At 39.6% G+C, this 19,820-nt stretch overlaps 1 protein-coding gene across 11 annotated transcripts in view; it reads right to left on the bottom strand.

Moving 5' to 3' along the window:
- HP1BP3 (heterochromatin protein 1 binding protein 3) overlaps positions 1-16,986 on the bottom strand; it is a 39,702-nt gene extending 22,716 nt beyond the window's left edge. For 3 of the 11 annotated variants that reach the window (XR_014234135.1, XR_014234136.1, XM_082353876.1), the window contains exons 1-8: positions 16,835-16,985; positions 11,747-11,942; positions 11,203-11,302; positions 8,399-8,552; positions 6,919-7,078; positions 4,373-4,516; positions 2,443-2,523; positions 1,058-1,212 (exon numbers count right to left, since the gene is read on the bottom strand). Coding sequence is in view for 9 of the 11 variants with exons in the window: in XM_082353876.1 (XP_082210002.1) it covers positions 1,058-1,212; positions 2,443-2,523; positions 4,373-4,516; positions 6,919-7,078; positions 8,399-8,552; positions 11,203-11,302; positions 11,747-11,842 (890 nt within the window). In the remaining 2 variants the exon portion in view is untranslated. Of the gene's footprint in view, positions 1-1,057; positions 1,213-2,442; positions 2,524-4,372; positions 4,517-6,918; positions 7,079-8,398; positions 8,553-11,202; positions 11,303-11,746; positions 11,943-15,684; positions 15,834-16,290; positions 16,443-16,834 lie in introns of those variants that run through there. The other 8 variants (XM_082353878.1, XM_082353880.1, XM_082353879.1 and 5 more) reach the window with 8 other exon arrangements.
- Between the last annotated feature and the right edge of the window lie 2,834 nt (positions 16,987-19,820).

The raw sequence follows: 19,820 nt of genomic DNA, 5'->3' as shown, positions 1-19,820 counted from the left end.
CTACTATCAAAAAACAAACAAAAAAACACCAGAAAATAAGTGTTGGTGAAGATATGGAGAAATCAGAACCCCTGTGCACTGATGGTGGGAATGTAAAATGGTACAGTCACTGTGGAAAATGGTGCGGTGGTTCTTTACATAGTTAAAAATAGAATTATCATATCATCCAGAAATTCTACTTCTGGGTATTTGAAAACAGGGTCTCAAAGAGATATTAGTACACAAATGTTCAGAGCAGCATTATTTCACAATAGCTAAAATATGAAAGCAACCTAAGTGTCCAATGACAGATGAACGGAGAGACAAAAGGACAGACAAAATGTAGTATATACATACGATAGAATATTATTCAGCCTTGAAAAGAAAGGAAATTCTCTAACACGCACAACAACATGGATGAACCTTAAGGACATTAAGCTAAGTGAAATAAGCCAGTCACAAAAATACTGTATGATTCGACTTGTATGAAGTATGCACCTAGAGGAGTCAAACATTGTAGAGATAAGGTAGAATGGTGGCTGCTAGGGACTGGGGGATAAGGGGGAACAGGGAGTTCTTGTTTAATGGGTACAGAGTCACAGTTTTACAAGATGAAAAGAGCTCTGGAGATGGATGGTGACGATGGTAGCACATTATGGAAGTATTTAATACAACTAAACACTGTTACCACTACAAATGGTTAAGAAGGTAAATTTTATATTTATGTGTATTTTATCACAATAAAAAAATTAGAAAAAATTAAAAAAATAATAAGCAGCTGAGATGGACACAGTTTAATGCTGAATATTCTAGCAGCTGACATCATGAAAAGAGTTATTCTATCAGAGTCCTGTGAAAGTCAACATGCGGTTTGAGTTTCAAAAAGAAACTACATATGGAGATATGAAAAGGAAAATATAATGGGACAAAAAATAAAACCCACAAAAAAAGGTTTTATTCCTAGCTCAACGGAAAGTAATCCTTACTGAATATTTAATCTTTCTCCTTTCTCATGAAAAAGGGGCTAAGGAAGTAACACAGACATCTGTGCTTTAAAGTCCAGGCCTCTGGCTCATACCTGATGTCCACTCTAAGTTTAGGGTAATACTGAGACACGTATTTCCTGATGAGACTGTAGGAAGCTTCTTTAGGTTCACAAAGGCGGGTAAAGGCCAGTGGGAGGATATCCTCCAATTTTACTTGTGGTTCTGGATCCACTGCAGAGCTCCTGTTCTGAAATGTAATATCAAAAATTATCATCATTACAGGATATAGAGCTTTCTTTTCTAATGCTTCTATATTCAACTCAAGGGCTTTCCCAAGCTGACTGCCAAATCAAGTAAGCAAAAGAAAGCTATCCCTTTTTAGCAAATATTCAAATAATTCATACCACAGTGGTGTAATGTCACTTGAGTGGCAACTTCTTGGAGATAAAAGTTTCAGGGACTTCCCTGGTGGTGCAGTGGTTAAGAATCAGCTTGCCAATGCAGGGGACACAGGTTCGATCCCTGGTCCGGGAAGATCCCGCATGTTGTGGAGCAACTAAGCCCGTGCACCAGAACTACTGAGCCTGCGCTCTAGAGCCCACGAGCCACAACTACTGAGCCCACGTGCCACAACTACTGAAGCCAGCACACCTAGAGCCTGTGCTCCGCAACAAAGAGAAGCCACCGCAATGAGAAGTCCATGCACCACAATGAAGAGTAGCCCCCACTCGCCACAACTAGGAAAGCCCACGCACAGCAACGAAGACCCAATGCAGTCAAAGATAATCATAATAAAAAAAAAAATTGAACTGGGAGAGTTAAAAATACATATAAAAATTAAAAGGTATTAAAAGTCTTAATACATTGTTGGCCTTCAATAACAAAGAATGAAAAGGATCATGCAGCACCAGACAGCAATGTACAAAAAAGTTCATTTTGAAAGTTTGAAAGCCTTATAAAGAAAGTACAAAAATCTCCAGTGCTGTAACACTGGAGATGCAGAGGGATAGTCATGATTTCAATTACTGACACACAGGAAATATTACATATTTCACTTTATTATCGTATACTTCCCATAAATGAAATTACGTGTCTGGAGGAGGGGGAGTGTTAGTATCTACAAAAAAGAAAAACTGGCTTAAGGTATAGTTTTAGGGTCTAATATTGGGTAAACATGTACTTGTATGCCTCTTCTAGTTTAAAAGGTATTTCACAAAAAAGCAGTGTAACTCATACAGCTGCCCATAGTTCAACAGAGGGCAGTTACGCCCACGGGCCCGGGGCTGGAGTGCCTGGAGTCACACACTGTCCCGTCTACTCTCTGGCTGAACCATAATGAGCAAATGAATGATAACCTCTCCAGGCCTTCATAGAAAGGCTGCATCCTGCACAGCGCACACAGTGAACACTCAGTCAGCACTGTATTGTTAGTAGTAGTAATAGTATTACAGTGCTCAAACTGGTACAGACTTCTTACCTTTCTGTTTCTGGACTTCTGAGGTGCTTTTCTTGATTTCTGGACCACAATAAAACTCCCGGAAGCACCTTTTCCTTTTACCTAAAGTAAATTAACTTTAGTTGCAATAACAGGTATTTTTATTTTAAATTATTCTGGTACTCATATTGATAACTTTATACTAGACTAAGCGAATTACAGGGCACGGTGATGCAAGAACTAATGTAAAGTGCTGCTGAACTCCTCAGAGAAACAAGAATGGATGAGTCAAAAGACTTGGAATCAAATCCTATTTATGGTACCATTTAGCTATTCAATACTGGACAACCTCATAAACCCTCTGAGCGTTTGTTTCCTCATCTACAAAACTGGTGATACCAGGTTAAACAGTCTACTATAAGCTTTCAAAAAAAAAAAAGAAGTGAGAAAACCTCTATCTTGAAAGGAAGACAGCTCCTTGGCAAAAGTTCAGGCCTGGTTAATCTCAGGCCACAATGCTTCCTACAGTTCGCCCGTTACAGATTATTACTGCATATGGGAAAGGTTATCTAGCAATTTTAGACATTGCACATGACGGTATGTGGAAGTCTTAGAACATACTTCCACAGTTTACGAAGTGCTGTCATAGAACTTCACATTAACCTGAGTCCTCCACACCTTAGCTTCACCTACACCGCTGTGAATACAGCAATCAAACGGAAATGCTTTCAGCCTATAAACTTGTTGAAGCATCAAACTGAGGGTCAGCCTATGAGGCAAAATAGGTCACAAACTATATTTTCAAAAAGAAAAACATGAAGCCAGCTAATAAACTGTGCTGACATATACTATGATACTAATTATAATGGTTAGATAATATATTTTAAGCAATGATTATTTTAAAGGCCATTTAAATATCAGTCTTACAACATTTTGAGAAAGGAAGAATGTAAGCTCCATCACAGGAATCTGTTTTACTCACAGATGGACCCCCAAGCACCTGGCACACAGGACACACTCAATAATGTATCTGTGGAGTTAAGCACTTGTTGAAAGTTCCTAAGAGGAGTTTAAATGCCTGAGTGGCACAGAATTCTATATTAATCAAACCATGCAAAAAGATACAGAAAAAAGGCAATAGGACTCTGGAAATGCAGTGGACTAGATCTTTAGAACCATCTTTGCTATTACCATGGGGCCTTGGTAGTTACTTCCTCCCTCTGGACCTCTAAGATTGACAAGAAAGTTCATTCTAGCTTTAGATTTTTATGATCTTAAACAATTTTTTTTTTTAAGTTGAGGTATAGTTAATTTACAATTATTATATTAGTTTCAGGTTACAATACAGTGATTCAAAAGTTTTATAGATTATACTCCATTTAAAATTATTATAAAATATTGGCTATATTCACTGTGTTGTACAAAATATCCTCATAGCTCTAAGTAAAGTTTTGATGTACTATGCAAAGTAACATGGATTTATGCCTGAAATCAATATTGGTTTTAGTATTATTCTCAATTTACTCAGGTTTATCTGATGCTCCCAAAAGCCTTAATAGTTTCAGATACTAAAAAGTTAAGGTGAACCTATGTGCAAATCTAATTTATAATGATAACCAGTCTAGCCACAGAAGTTAGGCCTTAAAACTAACAACCCTAAGACAAGAACAATTACCTTTTCTGCTGCTGCAGTAACTGGACTCCTCAACCCCACTTCTAATCTGCAGCACTACATAATCTCAAGCACAAGCAGCCCCACAAAAATCCAATTAAAAGTACAGGCTGCTAGAAAAAAAGTTACACTACCATACTGCTTCTGTTCTCTAGAATAGTTATCTTTAAGCTTTTCATCATCATGTTAACTTATTTTAACTAACAAATTCACAAAGCACAAAAAGCCTAAACGTTACTAAATATGGATTTATAGCTATTACATGTTGAAATGATCTTATTACAAACAACCATTTAATACCTGTTTGATAACACCTCTATTTAATTCTCTTTTCAGTGCTTGTTTAAGGAGGTAGCCCCTTCTCTCCAGCTCCAGAGAAGGGTACTTATGGATGATATATTTTCGAATAGCAACCACGGATGCACCACTCTTCTGGAAGCATGCCTAGGAAACAGATTTATCAAACCATATACATTAATTTAAACTAGTTGTTTTTCATATGTTTTCTGACACCTATGTTTTCAAAATAAATTATTTTGGAAGTGAACTTGATAATGGATGATAAAAATGGCAGGAAAGAGTGAACAGTATTGCAGGTAACTTCAGTTCATCATGGCTGTGGAGAAATACAGAATTAACAATATTTCTGCAACAATTTTAAACTGTTCAAAACAGCCAAAGAGAAGATACAACATGTGAACAACATTCTGTGTGTTAATGAAGAAGCTCTTTCCATTCTAATTCTATTCTGTATTTAGAAGACAGATCTTTAGCATTAAAGTGAGGAAAGCAGGGCATTTCTATCCCTTGTAGGTTCACGGATCTGGCCCATTTTATGGAATGAACTTCAGCACACCAGAACCAGTATTCCTCTGCAGGCTTTGTGTGAATGCCAGCAGATACCATAAGCAAAGATAATCTGAATAAATGGCACAAAACTGGGTTTACAGATGCAAAGCCTTAAGGGGAGTTTTGGACAACAATGAGAGCATTTGATTGCAATTTAAAGTGCCCTCTTCCTTTTCCATCCTATTTATCTATATTCCATTTGACTAATGCCCATGGAAAACTCAAGCAGGTCATTACGTCACAAAGGCAGCAATTTTGTTTCAAAAGCTTTACATTTTGAAGCACACAAGCAGCATCTATTACCTAATGAGCTAGTCCACCAATTCTGCGTAGCCATTGTCTATAAAATGACCATAGGATTTACTCACTGTCGTTGCATAAAGACTTGGTTGAATGTTATTTTATACACTGACAATAAAGAAAAATAAGTCACAGACAGATGGACCAGAAAAGACTGTACAACACAATTTAATATGGATTGTGTTGAAATGAATCACCTGCTTCAAGTAAATGTTTCTGACCTATTACAACCTACTGAAGTTTTCTCCTGATCTTATAAGAAAACACAGAGTAAAGAAAATCAAGCAGAAAAGCACATTCTAATGCTAAAACAATCCCTTGCTCCACCAAACTGAATAAGATGAAAATAGGTATCAAGATTCCTGTTCAATTCAGAAAATGGTGTCAATGGTCTGAAATTGTGATTTTTTACACTGCATGGAATACACATGAAATAGATATAGATATATATATATATATATGTATTTCATTTGTACAAATATGCATAATCATATTCAAACTATTTTTCAGGCCTAATTATACTGTTTAAATTTTTTGTTTTATTATCTTAAAATTTAGTCCCTTCTCCACCCTCACTGTAACCCTGCTCCTCCAAACCTAGGCTGAGCGGTCACAAAGTGAAATCCTTGAAGAAAGGCTACACAAAGAAAAGAGATCTCACTATATAATCAAGCTATATAAACCAGGAAAGTTTTCTTAATGAGCTGAGAGTTGTCTTGAAGGAGTGTAGGGAGAGGTCTGAAGGCAAACCTTTTTCCAGTTTGTCAGTGCCGTCTTCTCAAATTCTAAGAATGAGCACCAAGCTCCTCTTTCCTATGTAAACCACCGTTGGTTAAACTGATCTGTAGCCTTCTCTCCCCAATTCTGACTCAGATCCTAACAACAAGGTCCCTGAAATCAGAGTGTCTATGGCTTCTACTTTAACTCCTCTTGTCATCTGATCATGTGAAATAAACATGGCAAAATGAACCAGAAAAATTTACACACAAAAAGGCAAGGTCAGATTAGAAGATACCCTTAAAACAGGAAAACAGTATCTGATGATCACACAAGCTAATGAAAGTCAATGAATTATAGCAAAGTTATAAAGCTATGAAAGGAGGATAGATTTTGCAAGTATTTTGGAATGACTAGGTGATGAAGCAAAGTAGTGAGGTTTCTAAAAGAGTTCTGGTGTGAAAGATAACCAACTACTAATATTAGACATAAGCTTTGAAAATGAACCTAAAGATAGCATACTTTTTTGAAATAAAAATTTTCTCAATGCTATTCAGTTACCCTGAGTCACAATTCAATTTCATAAGGGCAAGGACTCTGTTTGTCTTATTCTATGCTATATCACTAGTAGGATTGCCTGCTACAGAGAAGCTAGTCCTTAATTGTTTGTTAAATGAATTAACATGTTCAGCCTTCAAATAAAAACTATACTGAAAATAAACTGAGTTTAAAAAAAAAACATCTAAAGATAAGTTAAAAATACTTGCTATAGTAAATCTGAATTTTTAAAAAAATTAACAGTGCTCACCAAATGTGATAATATTATAAAAACATGAACTTAGCAATGGCTTTCTTCTATTTAAATCTCTTTTAGGAAGCAGAGCAAGATTTCTGATGTCTGCACAGGAGTATGCCATTTTCAAATACGCAAGAGACAAACAGAATAAATCTAAGATGAACTGCTTGAAATAAAAACTTGCCTTAATGGCCTCAGTTAGGATTGCATCCATCTTGGGACGTGGGGAGGAAGCCATCGGTGTTTGTTTCTGGGCCCTGGCTAGCTGGCTGGCAGAAAGGGTAGCCCAGGAAGGTATTGTTTTTTTCACTTTCTTCTCCTTTTCTTTAGACTGATCTTTCTCACTTTAAAACAAAGAATTGTTATTATGCAAGATAAACTCTTCAGAAAGAAGTATAAAGTCAGAAAGAAGAAAAGACCAGAGAGGGATAAAAATCAATGTTTTAATTCATTTCCACACTGAGGTGATACGTAAAATAAGCAACATTTTACAAAATAAAACATTTTTTAAAAATTGGGTTCTACAAATGAACCAAAAAGGTGTGTTCTCCCAGCTGCACACAGGAGAGAGGAGTCATATAAATCAGCACTAGTATGAAGGGCCAGTACAGAAATGAGAATTTTAAAATGAATTCTAGTAACAACTGCAACAGATGCGATTCAGTACAGTGCAAAGAACTCAAGTTCTGAAGTCAGAAAACTTGGGTTTGAGTCTCAGCTCCAACATTTACTAGCTATATGATCTTAGCAAGTGACCTGAGTCTCAATCTCCTCAGCTGTAAAACAGTAATATAATACCAAATACTTCACAAGGTGCTGCAAGAAATGATATTATGTTTATAAAAAGTTTTGTGAACCATAGAGCATTACACAAATTTTATTCTAAGTAATAATAACACTCCATGTACCTAAAAGAAAGGGTAGCTGCTAAAAATTCCACAGACCTTACATATACCTGTGAAACTGGGATGAAGGATTCCCTGAGGATTATACCTGGAAGGGATAGTTATTTCTAAGTCATTCTTTTATTTAAAAAGTAATTCCTGTTTTCACCAATTATGAAAAGAATAGAACGAATGCTACCAGCTGTCCTGCAAAAAAAATTTAAATTAAAAAAGAATCACCATCACATTATACAGATTATCAATAGCGAATTCTGCCTTCAGATTCTCAAAGTCACCCTCCAATTAAATACTTCATCAAATATATACAGAGTTTTAGATCACTCTAGCAATGTCTTGGTATAGATTAATGCTTTCTAACATAAGCACGTAAAAATAACTCATTCCTGCACAGAGGGAGGAATATAACGAAAAAGAATCTCTCAGGTCAGATTTTTATAGTCACGTCCCATTTCTTATTGAAATTATGTCAATGTTTACAATAGCAGACACTCCCACAATGAATTCTAAGCACAAAAACACATGCCAAAGCCAGAAAGAATGAATTTTGCATCAGTCAAACCACTGTTCTGGTAACTACTACAAATCCTAATAGGCCATATGACTACATCGTAAGCCTACTCCAAAAGATAATTGCAAAAAAAGTAAATCCAAATAGCATGTATCTAGCATAAATTAAGTTGTATCACTTAAAAAAAATCTGACCTACAGTCCTTTTACATAGTCTTCACTTATAAATAGCAAGAAGGCATAAGTCCTTACTCCTTTTTGGTTTCCTCAGAAGGCTTGTTTTCTTCTTTCTCTTCATTCTCAGGTTGCCCCTTTGGCTGCTCTGTCTCACTAGATGTAGCAGGTGGAGTTTCATTCTCTTGTTCTTCTACAGTGGAGACAGATTCCTCTGAACTTACATCTGGTTCTAAAAAAAAAAAAAAAAAAAAAAAAAGAAATCAGGTGAGTAGAACTGCATCAAGTAAATACGTTAGAACCTGAGTCAATAAAAAGGTAAAAGTTTATCTCTTTAAACAGATAAGCCAAATGTTGCAATTAACAGTTGTATCCTAAAATGAACAAATGACTATGAGTACAGTTTTTTTTCCTGCTTTATGTCACGCAAATTGCCTATATAAGGGGTTGCTGATCCAGACCATTAGGTGAGAAAAGAAGGATCAGGAAATCGTACAGAAAGGGAAACTCATTTTACCCCAAATCAAATCTCTTGAGTGTTTTACTCTATAATATTAATGATGAGACTCATAATTAAGAAATTAGTCATTTCATAATTTAACAGGCTAATATTAGTAAGGGAATAAATAATAGAAAATTAATATTTATTTTCCAAGTGAAATGATTCTGGCAAGCGTAGAAATATAAGAGGGGGAAATACTGAGGTCTGCAGTTGCTTGTCTGTGTCTTTTCTCAGTAGGTCTCCTTGAGCAGCCACTACAGAAGACAGAACCCCAGGAAATGGTTAAGCAGAGACTTCAAAGAAAAGGGCATCAGTGGCCAAAACTAGGCAAAAAAAAAAAAGGATATGCTTGAAGAGTTTCGTCATTTAAATTATGTGAACTCATTACTGGCATAATGAAGACTTCTTTGGGGCCTTCACATAAATAAGAGAATTTTTAAAAATGCCACTTCCTTCTGATAGCCAAACCACATATACATACAATGCTAAAGGAATTCTACAAATTAAAATTCTAAACCGCAAGTTTCAGGATAGTCAACTGTAATTTGTAAATCATCCTGGATTATGCTCTTCAACCAGACTTGCAGGTAAGTGAAAAATCCTCCCATATATGCTCAGCAAAAATCAAGGCTCTAGAGTCAGATATATCTGGATTCAAGTTCAGACTTTCTAACATTCTAGCTTGATATCTTAGGGAAAGTTCTTTGACATCTCCAAATCTCAGTACCCTTACTTCACAGAGTTATTATGAACATTATACAAAATGCTTTAGGGGAAACCTGTAGGCTACCACTCGTACTGATTCCCATCCTCCTCTGGCCTCTTTTACTGCTTCTAGAGCTGTTATGCAAATATTAAGGCTAGAACTTCAGTATAACAATGGTATCTGGTGATACAGATAACTACAAGATGTATTTTTTTTTAATCACGATGTATCTTTTACCACCCTTCGCCCCAACGATCTGACCTAACTGGCCGATCTAACTGTCTGTGTAAGAACTTACTTTTAGTTAGTCATGTTTACTTATTTTTACATTGCCTTATTCTAAAAAAATTGAAAAGCCAAGACCGTTTACTGAGTTTTACTGTAACAACAGGGCTACAAATTAAATTCCACATTATTTTCGCTTAAAGCTTACGGTTTAATAAAGGTTCAACTGCTCAACAGATAATGAGACATTGTTACATATGAGACACTGTTTCCAACTCACAGAACTATTGTGTCTGCCTTTTTGGATTTATAAAATTTAAAACATGAGTGAAGTCCAATTATTTTCATGTATAAAATACTATAATGGGACAGAGATAAGATAAACAAACACAACTTGTGAAGTGTCTTACTGGTCCTTTATAAATTCTCGGTTGACTTTTCTAATACCTTACACCTGAACACTCTGGTGTATTCTGAAAACTCACGTTATTAGTGACATAGTGACTTTAGCTGGCTGTTAAATGTGGCTCAAGATGGGCCATCAAGTGGCTTATCTCAGTGCTGAAAAAAATAACCTATCCTCAACTCACTAGCAACTATTATTTTTTTTAATATGCTGATTCCCACGTCTCCTCACTGCCTTAGGCCAGAGTACCCCAAATGCTTGTAGTATTCGTCTGAGGATTCGGAGACAAAATCCAGGCTCAGCTGGAGAAGAGCAGATCCCTAGTGCACCAAGGATAGAGGCATCAAAGGTGCATGTATTATTTTATTCGTAATATATGCTGGTCAGCAAATATTTGGTTCTAACAGCCACGACAGGGACAGCACCAAGTGCTCGTCCCTGGCAATGAAAAGAAAAGAAAAAGAAAAAGGTCACAAGAACAAGAAAAGCAGTTCCACTTGAAGAAGTGGTTAGAGGTGCCATAAAGGAGCACAAATACTCCAGATTGACAGTTCTACCTTTCTCTTGATTATGTTCCCACCTCTGCCTGGCCAATCTTCTCTCCACCAACACCAAAGTTACAAACCAATGCTTTGATCGCCCATTTGCTCCCTTAAGGTCTCTTGATGATTTCTGGTTGAGCCTTCTGATGTCCACCTTGAAGGCCCAAGTCCTCCATTCTTGCAGGGTCTTCATCCCCATGACACTGTATGCCCAGAAGCTACTCTTCGACCATTCCTGTTCTCTCCAACCATCTTTCTGTTTTTTAATTCCAAGAACATGAAATTTTCACCTTCTAAAAATCTTTAGAGACAAGATGAAATTCTTTCTTTGCCCACATGGTCTGGAAATGACATACCAACACGTACCACCTCTCTCTCTAAATGCTCCCCCCAAACACTGAGGCATAAAAAAAGAACAATTAAGTTCAAGGGAATTTATGGGACACTCCAAACTGGAGCAGAAACTTTTGCCTTTTGAAGTTGTCCACCGCTTTACTTTACCTGGCTTTTCTTCCTCCCCTTCAGCGAGCTTGCTCTTGGGAGGAGTTTCCCGGGTAGAATTCACAGCTCGACGAATCGGCATGGTGTTATCTTCTACCTTCTAAGAAAAGAAATGGCCATAATCACACATGCAAACAAAATTTCTCTTTTCTCTCTTTCTCAAGGGGCCTAACTGGGTGTCAGAAGATGTAGGAGAATTCTTCAAGTCGACTCCAGGATCTGATGCAAATTACTTTTAACAAGGTTTTTTGAAATGAAATATGATTCTTAAGAAGTACTTTTCAATGTATTTTACTTTAGCTAGAATTTCAAATGGAAATAAGTAATTATACTTGATTTGGAATAAATTTAGAAGGTTGGAGGTTTTCTCAGGAGTTTGAGGGGAAAGGGAAGATGAAAAGAACTTTGTATCTACTTGATTTGTTCAGATGCATAACCCAGACTCCCCCAAGCAGAGGAAGGAACAGGTACCAAGAAGGACCCAGCAGGGCCTGAAGTCAGGGACTGATCCAAGAGTGAGCTTCAAGAATGTGTCAGCCCCTACCTCACCTAACTTGTCCGCGTGGATCAGCTGAGCTCCTACTATAAGTGGGAGTGCCTTAGGATGGACGAGTTCACCTTGAGACGTATCAGTCGCCATTTAAAATAATTTCTAGGCCCGAGTACAGGTTACACTCTGAAGCCTCTGCTGTTAACCACAAGGATTTTTCCTAATGGTTTCAGTGTGGTGAAGAATCAACCTAAAGCACAGAAAAGACCTGGTGTGAAGATTAACAGAAACAAAACTAAACTAAAACGTCTAAATTTCATATACATCCAAAGGGAAAAAAAATTCACTATAAAACTTATAGTTAAGTGACAGATGACTTGGTCAGTTATCATTCAGAAAGATAAAATCACTATCAAAATATAGACTATGTAAAAGCAGCGACTAAGACAAATGCACAAGCCACAGCAGCTGTTGCACCTTCCACACGAACAAAGGCAACAAGGACAAGAAAGCTCATAAGGGACCTAACCCCATCCCCGCCTGTTAGTATCAGGAACTTAGAAAGAACAGAATAAGGAGACCTAGAGACAGTTTAGTCAAGGTTTACTCAAAGATCAGTTTACTAAAGAGAGAGGCTATTGTTGTTACTGTTCTCAAAGGGGTCAGGAAACTTAACTGTAACCTTAACTCCATCTCCATCAGAGAAGTAATACAAGGGCAAAAATACTGCTGAAGAACATGACAGTCTAAGAGCCTCCAGACTCAGAAAAGCAAATTCAGACCATCACCTAGGAGAATAAGTATGCCTCTAAGACCTTGTTTGTCATATTTTTAATGCTAAGCAAAATTAGCACAAAAGAACAAAATTAAAGATTTAAAAATAAAACGCACGTAAATCACTCAAATTTACCCGATCATTAACACCCTCTGCCCTGCCCATCCTCATCTGGGACTCAATAACATTTTATAATAAAAACTCTTCCAAAATATAAGAAAATCATCAGTTAGGCGTTTAGATCTTTGTGCCATTGAACATTAATGAAGACTTGGGAAAGAGTAGACTAGTCATTCAGCTTCTACTTTAAGCTCTAACCCTGTCTAGGAATTTAAGAACTTTCAATTTGTCAGGTAATAGTTTCAAGCTCCAAACATACAGAACGCTTTCACGTTTACAGGGAAAACCTTTTTATGGGAACACCAAGAGCAATGCCAGACTTGTGAACTATCCGTCAACTGCAATGAAAGGCAGCTGAAAGAATTCAAGATCATATAATACGCTAAAAACTTATTATCAAGAGTAAATTAGGAATATCCATGAATATTTTAAAATTATTAACTGTTACAAAAACTACTTAAAATGCTCATATAGAAATTCACTTCAACAACTATAAAACACAAAAATAAAAATAGTTGTTTTCTCATTTGTGAAAAGTTGGGTTTAAGGGCATTATTTAGGTTTGTGAAAGCTAAAAGTCTATCTTGGAATAATTTCAATACATAAACTTGCTCCCTCATCCAACTAGAACTTAACATAGTAATATATTTTCCTCGATTAAAAAAAAAAAGCAAAACTGATGATACTTTTACATGTAAATACCATACAGAAGTAAAATTTCATGATCAGGTTATTCTTGGTGAAGTGATACTAATGAATTCATCTTTCTTAACCTATGATAATACTAGCTAGGTTGAAAATGATACTGTGAAGTCAGCAAAACCTTCAGTAGTCTCTGTTCGTAGAGGATCTTTAAAAAATATTTTCCCTGAAAGTAAAATACTAAAAAAAAAAAAGTCGAAACCCTTCCAGTCAACTCTATATTTACTAATTGCTCAAAATTGAAACAAACAGGTTTCAGAAAAGGAGTGGGGGTGCGAGGGAAACTACTCTCAACGCCAAGATGATAAAATTGACTGAAATCAGGGCAACAAGTACATGGTCCATAAAGACATTAGACAACATTAACCTGAGGACAAGAATGTTAGTTTAAATTAGGTCAGGTAAGAAGTATGCCCAGGATGGAATAACTGAGAAATAAGTTGGTTTGCCAGTCTTCCTGGCTGCATCCACCAAAAAAAACAGGGCCTGACACTTTCCTGCTTAAAACCTCCCCATCACCACCACCCCTTATTTCAGTAATCTCACCCCTTACTATTCCACCCACCACTCTACTCTCTTGACTCCAAACACACAGATCTTCTTTTGGTCCTCAGTGTGTGCTTTGCACATGCTCTTCTTTTACACTGCAACATTCTTTTCCTAGACACTTCAATCAGATTTCTGCTCAGTGTCACCCCCTCAGAAAGCCCTCCCATCCTTCTTATTCTTTTTCAGGTTTCTTTATATTGCATTTGTAATAGCATTTAACACCACGTGTAATTCAATATATGTCTATTTACTTTTTTATTATGTGTCTCTTCCAGTGAAATGTAAGCACTACAAGGGCTAGGACTAATTCATCACTGTATTCCCAGCACCTAGAAGGATGCCCAGCACATACTGGGTGCTGGATAAATATATTTGGGAAAAAAAGTTGAACGAACAATGACACCTGACAGTACTTATTACTATATTCAGCAAGTGTGAAGAACACTTAAAAAATAAAACTAAATATTTAAAACTTAATATAAATACTAAGAAACGTTTGCCTCAGCTCTGCATTTCCTTAGTAAAGGTCATGAAACTTAAGGCTTCAGTCTATAGCACTTTCTTTATAATAGGTTGGTTAATGAGTTATTCCGTAAGTTTACTGTTCATCACAGAGCTAACAAAACTATATGAATGGTTAATTCACACTACCTTAACATCACACGTACCCATTAATTTAACTTTCGTTGCTACATTTCTGAATGATCAGACTTTTAGGCCGCCACACTTGTTTCCTGGCAGGAATCTTATCTGGCTGGTTCACTGCTGCATACTTGGTGCCTAAGAAACATGCCAGGCACAGAATAGGTGCTTAATAAATATTTATTAAGTGAAAGAATGAATAGATGAAACTTGAATAAGTTTTTCATCTGGGTTCTTATATGTGCCATCTGAGTTTACCTGTGGTTTATGTGGTCTTTCTGTGGTCATCAATCTGTTTGTTTTTTAAATTTAATGTCAGATTAACATAACAAAGATTAGCTTTTGTCAAGGGAGGTGCTAAGTTGTTTAAATGCAGGCAATAAAGAAAAGGTTGTAAAAGTAGAAAGTCTGTAATTTCAGAGTTCTAATTTACTTTCTCTACATTGAGAAAGCACTAGAAAAATAAGTAGTTCAACAATGTATTTCAGTTTACTGATATCCTTGAAAGTAAGCATTTTAGGGAAAGTATTATTATTTCATATTTTACCATAAAATGTACACAAGACATTGTACACTATAATATCATTAGCTATGCACTGATTACATCAAATTGTTCCCAATTTAAAATCTTTAACTATATTCAGACTTAACGGGTAATGTCACAAAAAGCATGCGTATAATTAGCTAGCAACTTCTTTTTCGCTTTCCTATTTCAATATATCAGTGTCTATATTGGGCACAGATGATATGGACACTACAGGGACCTATTCCTAAGACACGCACAATCTAACTGGCTAAAGAGTTAGGATTTTCATCTATACACGAAGAGTTCAGGACACTTCCTCCAAGTTCTCGCCCTCAATCTTCCAATTAAGCTTAAAAACAAGGCCAAAAATAACCTCTAAAAATGTTACTTCTACTTTGAAACACATTACACTAAACTTTTGAAAAAAGCAATAAGAATTTTAAAAGCTCTTAACAGTTTTATGCCTATGCCAAATTAAACAAAACTAAACTATCTTCCAAAATAAAACTAGACACGTGTAACTTCACTCTAAGACAAGCCAGCTTTGTCCATAAAGTCCCAGGTGAATTCCTAGCTGTACTTTTAACTAGATTCTCACTTTTCAATGTAACATAAAGTCGGGAAGCATGATAAATAACAGAGAGAAAATGTATACGCGGAAAGGGCGGTAAAGTTCACCTTGGCCGTCCTCTGTGCAGGGGTGAACACTCCCTCAAAGTGGTTAAGTGACTCGTCCTCGGTCACAGACAGTGGTCAATTCGGTATCAAAATCTCAAATCTGGGCCTCTCACTTCACCACTCCTGCCTCCAGCTCTTTACAAACGCCCCTATTCACAGGTTTGACTTTATTAGCTAAAATCACATCACCTAAGGAGCAGTGACTAACAAGCTCTAGGAAAGCCATACGGGAAAACGAAAGCTTAGGCCCGCGTCGCGGCGGCAGCGGCAGCAGCAGCAAAGGCTTTTCAGGGGCGCCAACAGCTGACACCGCGCCCGGACCGCCGAGAGAACCGGGCAGGAAGACCAGCAGAGACAAAGGCGGGGAGCGGCCGGTGCGGCGCCGAGCACAAGGCGGGGGGGAGAGCGGAGCCAGGATGAAGGCGGCGAGGCAAAGGGCGGCGGGCTCAGCGGCGGCGGACACCGAGGTGCGCGCTCATTGCAGCTGTCAGCTCGGGCTCCAGCTCCGGGATGCGCGCGGGAAGGCCGACGCCGCGACCCGAGCAGCGCCCGCCCGCGCGACGCAAGAGGCTGCGGACCGCGAGTCCCAGCGCCCGGCGAACTCACCGCTGGGAGCTCCGTAATGGCGGCGGCGGGGGCGGAGAACCCGGGGGGCGGGTTCGCCACAGCCAGTCACCGCCGCCGGCATCTTTCGAACCGGCTCCGAAAACCGCTGAGTGGGGTGAGGGGGAGGGCGGGAGCGGACAGCGGGGCCCACCGCGGGCCTCGGGAGCATGCGCAAGACCTTAGCCAATCGGAGCGGGCGGGAGGACGCTGGCGCAGGCGCGCTGGGACGCAGGGCCCTCGATCAGGGAAGAGCTCCCCCACCTCCCCCGTCCAAACAAAACAAGGGCGGGAGCGCGCGCGCCAGAGGGCCCCGGAGGAGGCTTCCAGGAGAGGGGCAGGGGGATAGGTCGCAGTGGGGGGAAGGGAAGGGGGCGGAGCGGTCGGGGAAGGCAGACAAAAGGCACCACCTCCGGGGACGCGAGCGCCCCGCCCCCTCCTCTCGGGGAGCGGCGTCGGCGCCCCGGGCGAGCGGCCTCCGCCACTCGCCCTCGGGGTCCAGCGGGCCCGCGCCCACTCCCCACCCGCCTTTTCCGTCCTGAGTTACCTCTGCGCTCCCCCCTTCCTGTCGCCCGCGTCCCGCAAGGATTCTCGGCGCCGCTCCCGCTGCCGCTCGTCACCTCCGCCGCCGCTGTCCTCCAGGCCCAGCCGCTGAGCTCTGCCGCCCCGCCCCCCTGCCCGCGGCCCCGCGCGCGCGCCCCCCAAGCCGGCCCCGCCCCCGCGCGCGCCGGCGGCCGCACCCCCAGCCCGCGGGAGCGGAGGGAGCGCGCGAGGTTTGCCTCCCCGGTCGGGCGCGCGGGGGCGCGAGAGGGCGCTCCGGGATGTGGGCACGCCCGGGCGGGGTCTGTGTATCCTCGCACCTTCCACCCGGCGCTTCCCGGGTGGCGTCCGTTAGCTTGGGTGATGAGGTTTCGGTTTCCTCGGAAGGGCACTCTTTTCACTCAACCCTTCTCTACTCTGGTTCAGTCCCTGGTTTTGGCGATCCGTCGTCTGCCTTTAGAGGGGTTGGCATTTCCCGCTTCTGAATTTAGCCACAGCACAAGAACTACACTTCTTTGAAGGCGGTTGGAATTATTAGAAACCCAGAGAGCGGAAAATTCAGTACCTCACGTTCGTTCCCATTAAGTATCCATACAGTACAGGGTAGCGTAATGACTCAGGAAAAGAACTGTAAAAGTTGATTTTTCTAATCAATGAAACGGTCTTCCCTGGCTCCCTAATCTGCATATGCAGGGACGGTTCTCAACAAGGAAACCGTGGCATTAGAAAACAGGGAATTCCCTTTGGATTGCCATTTTACGTTGGTATCAGCGTACTTCGGCTTGTACGTACTGTTTAAAAATGTAACTTTTCAAAGTCGGTTTGGGAAAATTAGATGTACCTGAAGTAGTAGGTGTTTTGTCGGGGATAGAGGGGGTTCGGGTAATGAATATAGGGAAATAATAAACACTACAATTGCCTTGAGGATCAGAGCAGTGTGACTAGCACTCAAACGCATGTGCCTGTCATCCCAAAGATTTATTATGAAACCATTTAAGCACTTGCTAGTCCAGTCCTCAGGCTCTGGCATTGCCGTTAGCACTTTAACTGTCTCACCAGCTTTCCCAGGCATAGCCATCCACTCCATCAGTTCCAAAGTGAGGTATATAAAAATTTAACCACCACCACCAAAAATTCCTTACAAGGTTAGTGTTACCATTAATGTCCCGATGGCATTACCAATGCCCTGGCACTCTGGTGTCCCATTAAACATGTTCACAAGGCGTTTTGGTCATTTTGTGCCCAAGCTTCATCCTGCTCACTTCCTTTCTTACCAACATTTCTATCTTTTGTCTCCTTTTTTAAAGACTCTTCCATTTTTATGTGTTCATATGCTTAAAACGTCCTACCTTTCTTCTTTTTCCCGGAAATGTCTTTAGCCCCATCTCATGCAAGAAGCTGACACAGATTAAGGGCAAACTAGATTTCTCCACTCCACAGATTTTTGTTTAAAACACACACACACAACTTATCTGTTGTTTACAACATGTACACCCAAGGAGGGAAAACCCTGAAAACAATTCTTTCTGCAGAGTGTGCGCATGGAGGCGCTTGCACACAACCGCCCCCCAACCATGCACTAAAGCTACCACTCGCTGAAGTCTGAAGCTGTAAGTTTTTCACTTCCAAAGGGATTTGAAGTTTTTATTGGACATGTATATTGCTTGAGGCATTTTACCTCTGCTAAATGTAACATCTGGTCAGTTTTGCTTTTTATACTTAGCCGCATCCGAGTTAAGATGACATGGGGTATGGTTTTATAGTTTATCTCACTTGGCTTTCTTTGAGCTATACTAGTGAAAACATCATTCAGTTGTGTTTGTTAAAAACAGATTTACATGATGAATTTTGCACCCTTTACTTAAGCTGTTAGGCTGTTTGATGTTCTGCACCGAGGGAACACGCATCTTGGCAAGTTTAAGAGCAGCTCAGTTCTTACGGAGTGTGTGGAGTTTACGGTCAGAGCACCAGTAAGACCCTCTTGCACAGAGACCTCTCACACTGATATCAAAGTCCCTGAAGTTCCACCATTCATTCCTTTTAATCTCTTCTATAGCAATTTTAAAGTGCTGCTATCAAGGAGAGCTAACATACAGGCCTCAAACTAATAATTCAGAATTCATTGTTTTAACCTCTGAACTTGAGAATCTAAAGCTTTCCATTGGACAGTCAGGGATCAGAAGAGTGAGAACTCCGGGTGTCTGACTAGAGGAAGAGCTTCCAGGAGAGAGAAAAGGAGTAAACGTGCTGTCCTCTGTGATGACTTCACACTTCTGCCCAGGGCCAACCAGCTTAGAGGATTGACTCTGGAGTCCCAGAAACATGAGGAAATGTAGGGTTTTGTGAACTAGAAAAGCAAGTGTTAAGAAGTCCCCAAAATGGATAACTAATAAGAACCTGCTGTATAAAAAAATAAATAAAATTAAATTAAAAAAAAAAGTCCCCAAAATGCAACTGCATCATTTCTAGTTTTCAACAAAAACACCCATTTTCTTCAGAAGCCAAGTCACTGTTGCAACTTTAGCATACAGCAAGCTTTGCAGACTTCATGACCTGTTGTCAGTGTAATAGGTTTTTTGCTATTCCACAAATTTAAAGCTAAGTGATACTTAAGTCTGTTAGGCTAAAAGGTCTTGTTTTGTATAGAAAAGCAAAATATGTGACTTTGGAGATTTAGGCATAAGGATAGAGGAAGTTGAAGCAATTGCATATTCCAAGAATATTCCAGACCACAGCTATGACACTGCCTCACAAGGTTGAGCATGAAAGATACATCAACCTATTTTACTCACACTCCACCTCGTGTTAACACAGATGTTTGAAGAATAATTCTTGATTGCCTGGTGGGGAGAGAAGTTTCTGTTCCTAGCAAGCCTGATCTTTATTTTCCCCACAAATCAAGGCTGAGCGCTTGCAATTTCACACAGCAGTAACCAAAAGCCAGGCTGGAGCTTCAATCCCTTAAGAAGGTATTGTCCTGGTAGGGTTGTTGG

The sequence above is a fragment of the Balaenoptera borealis genome (genome assembly GCF_965194805.1).
Source record: "Balaenoptera borealis genome assembly, chromosome: 1".
NCBI lineage: Eukaryota > Metazoa > Chordata > Mammalia > Artiodactyla > Balaenopteridae > Balaenoptera > Balaenoptera borealis.
Note: the sequence above shows the minus strand (reverse complement) of the source record. Positions and strands in the feature narration are given on the sequence as shown.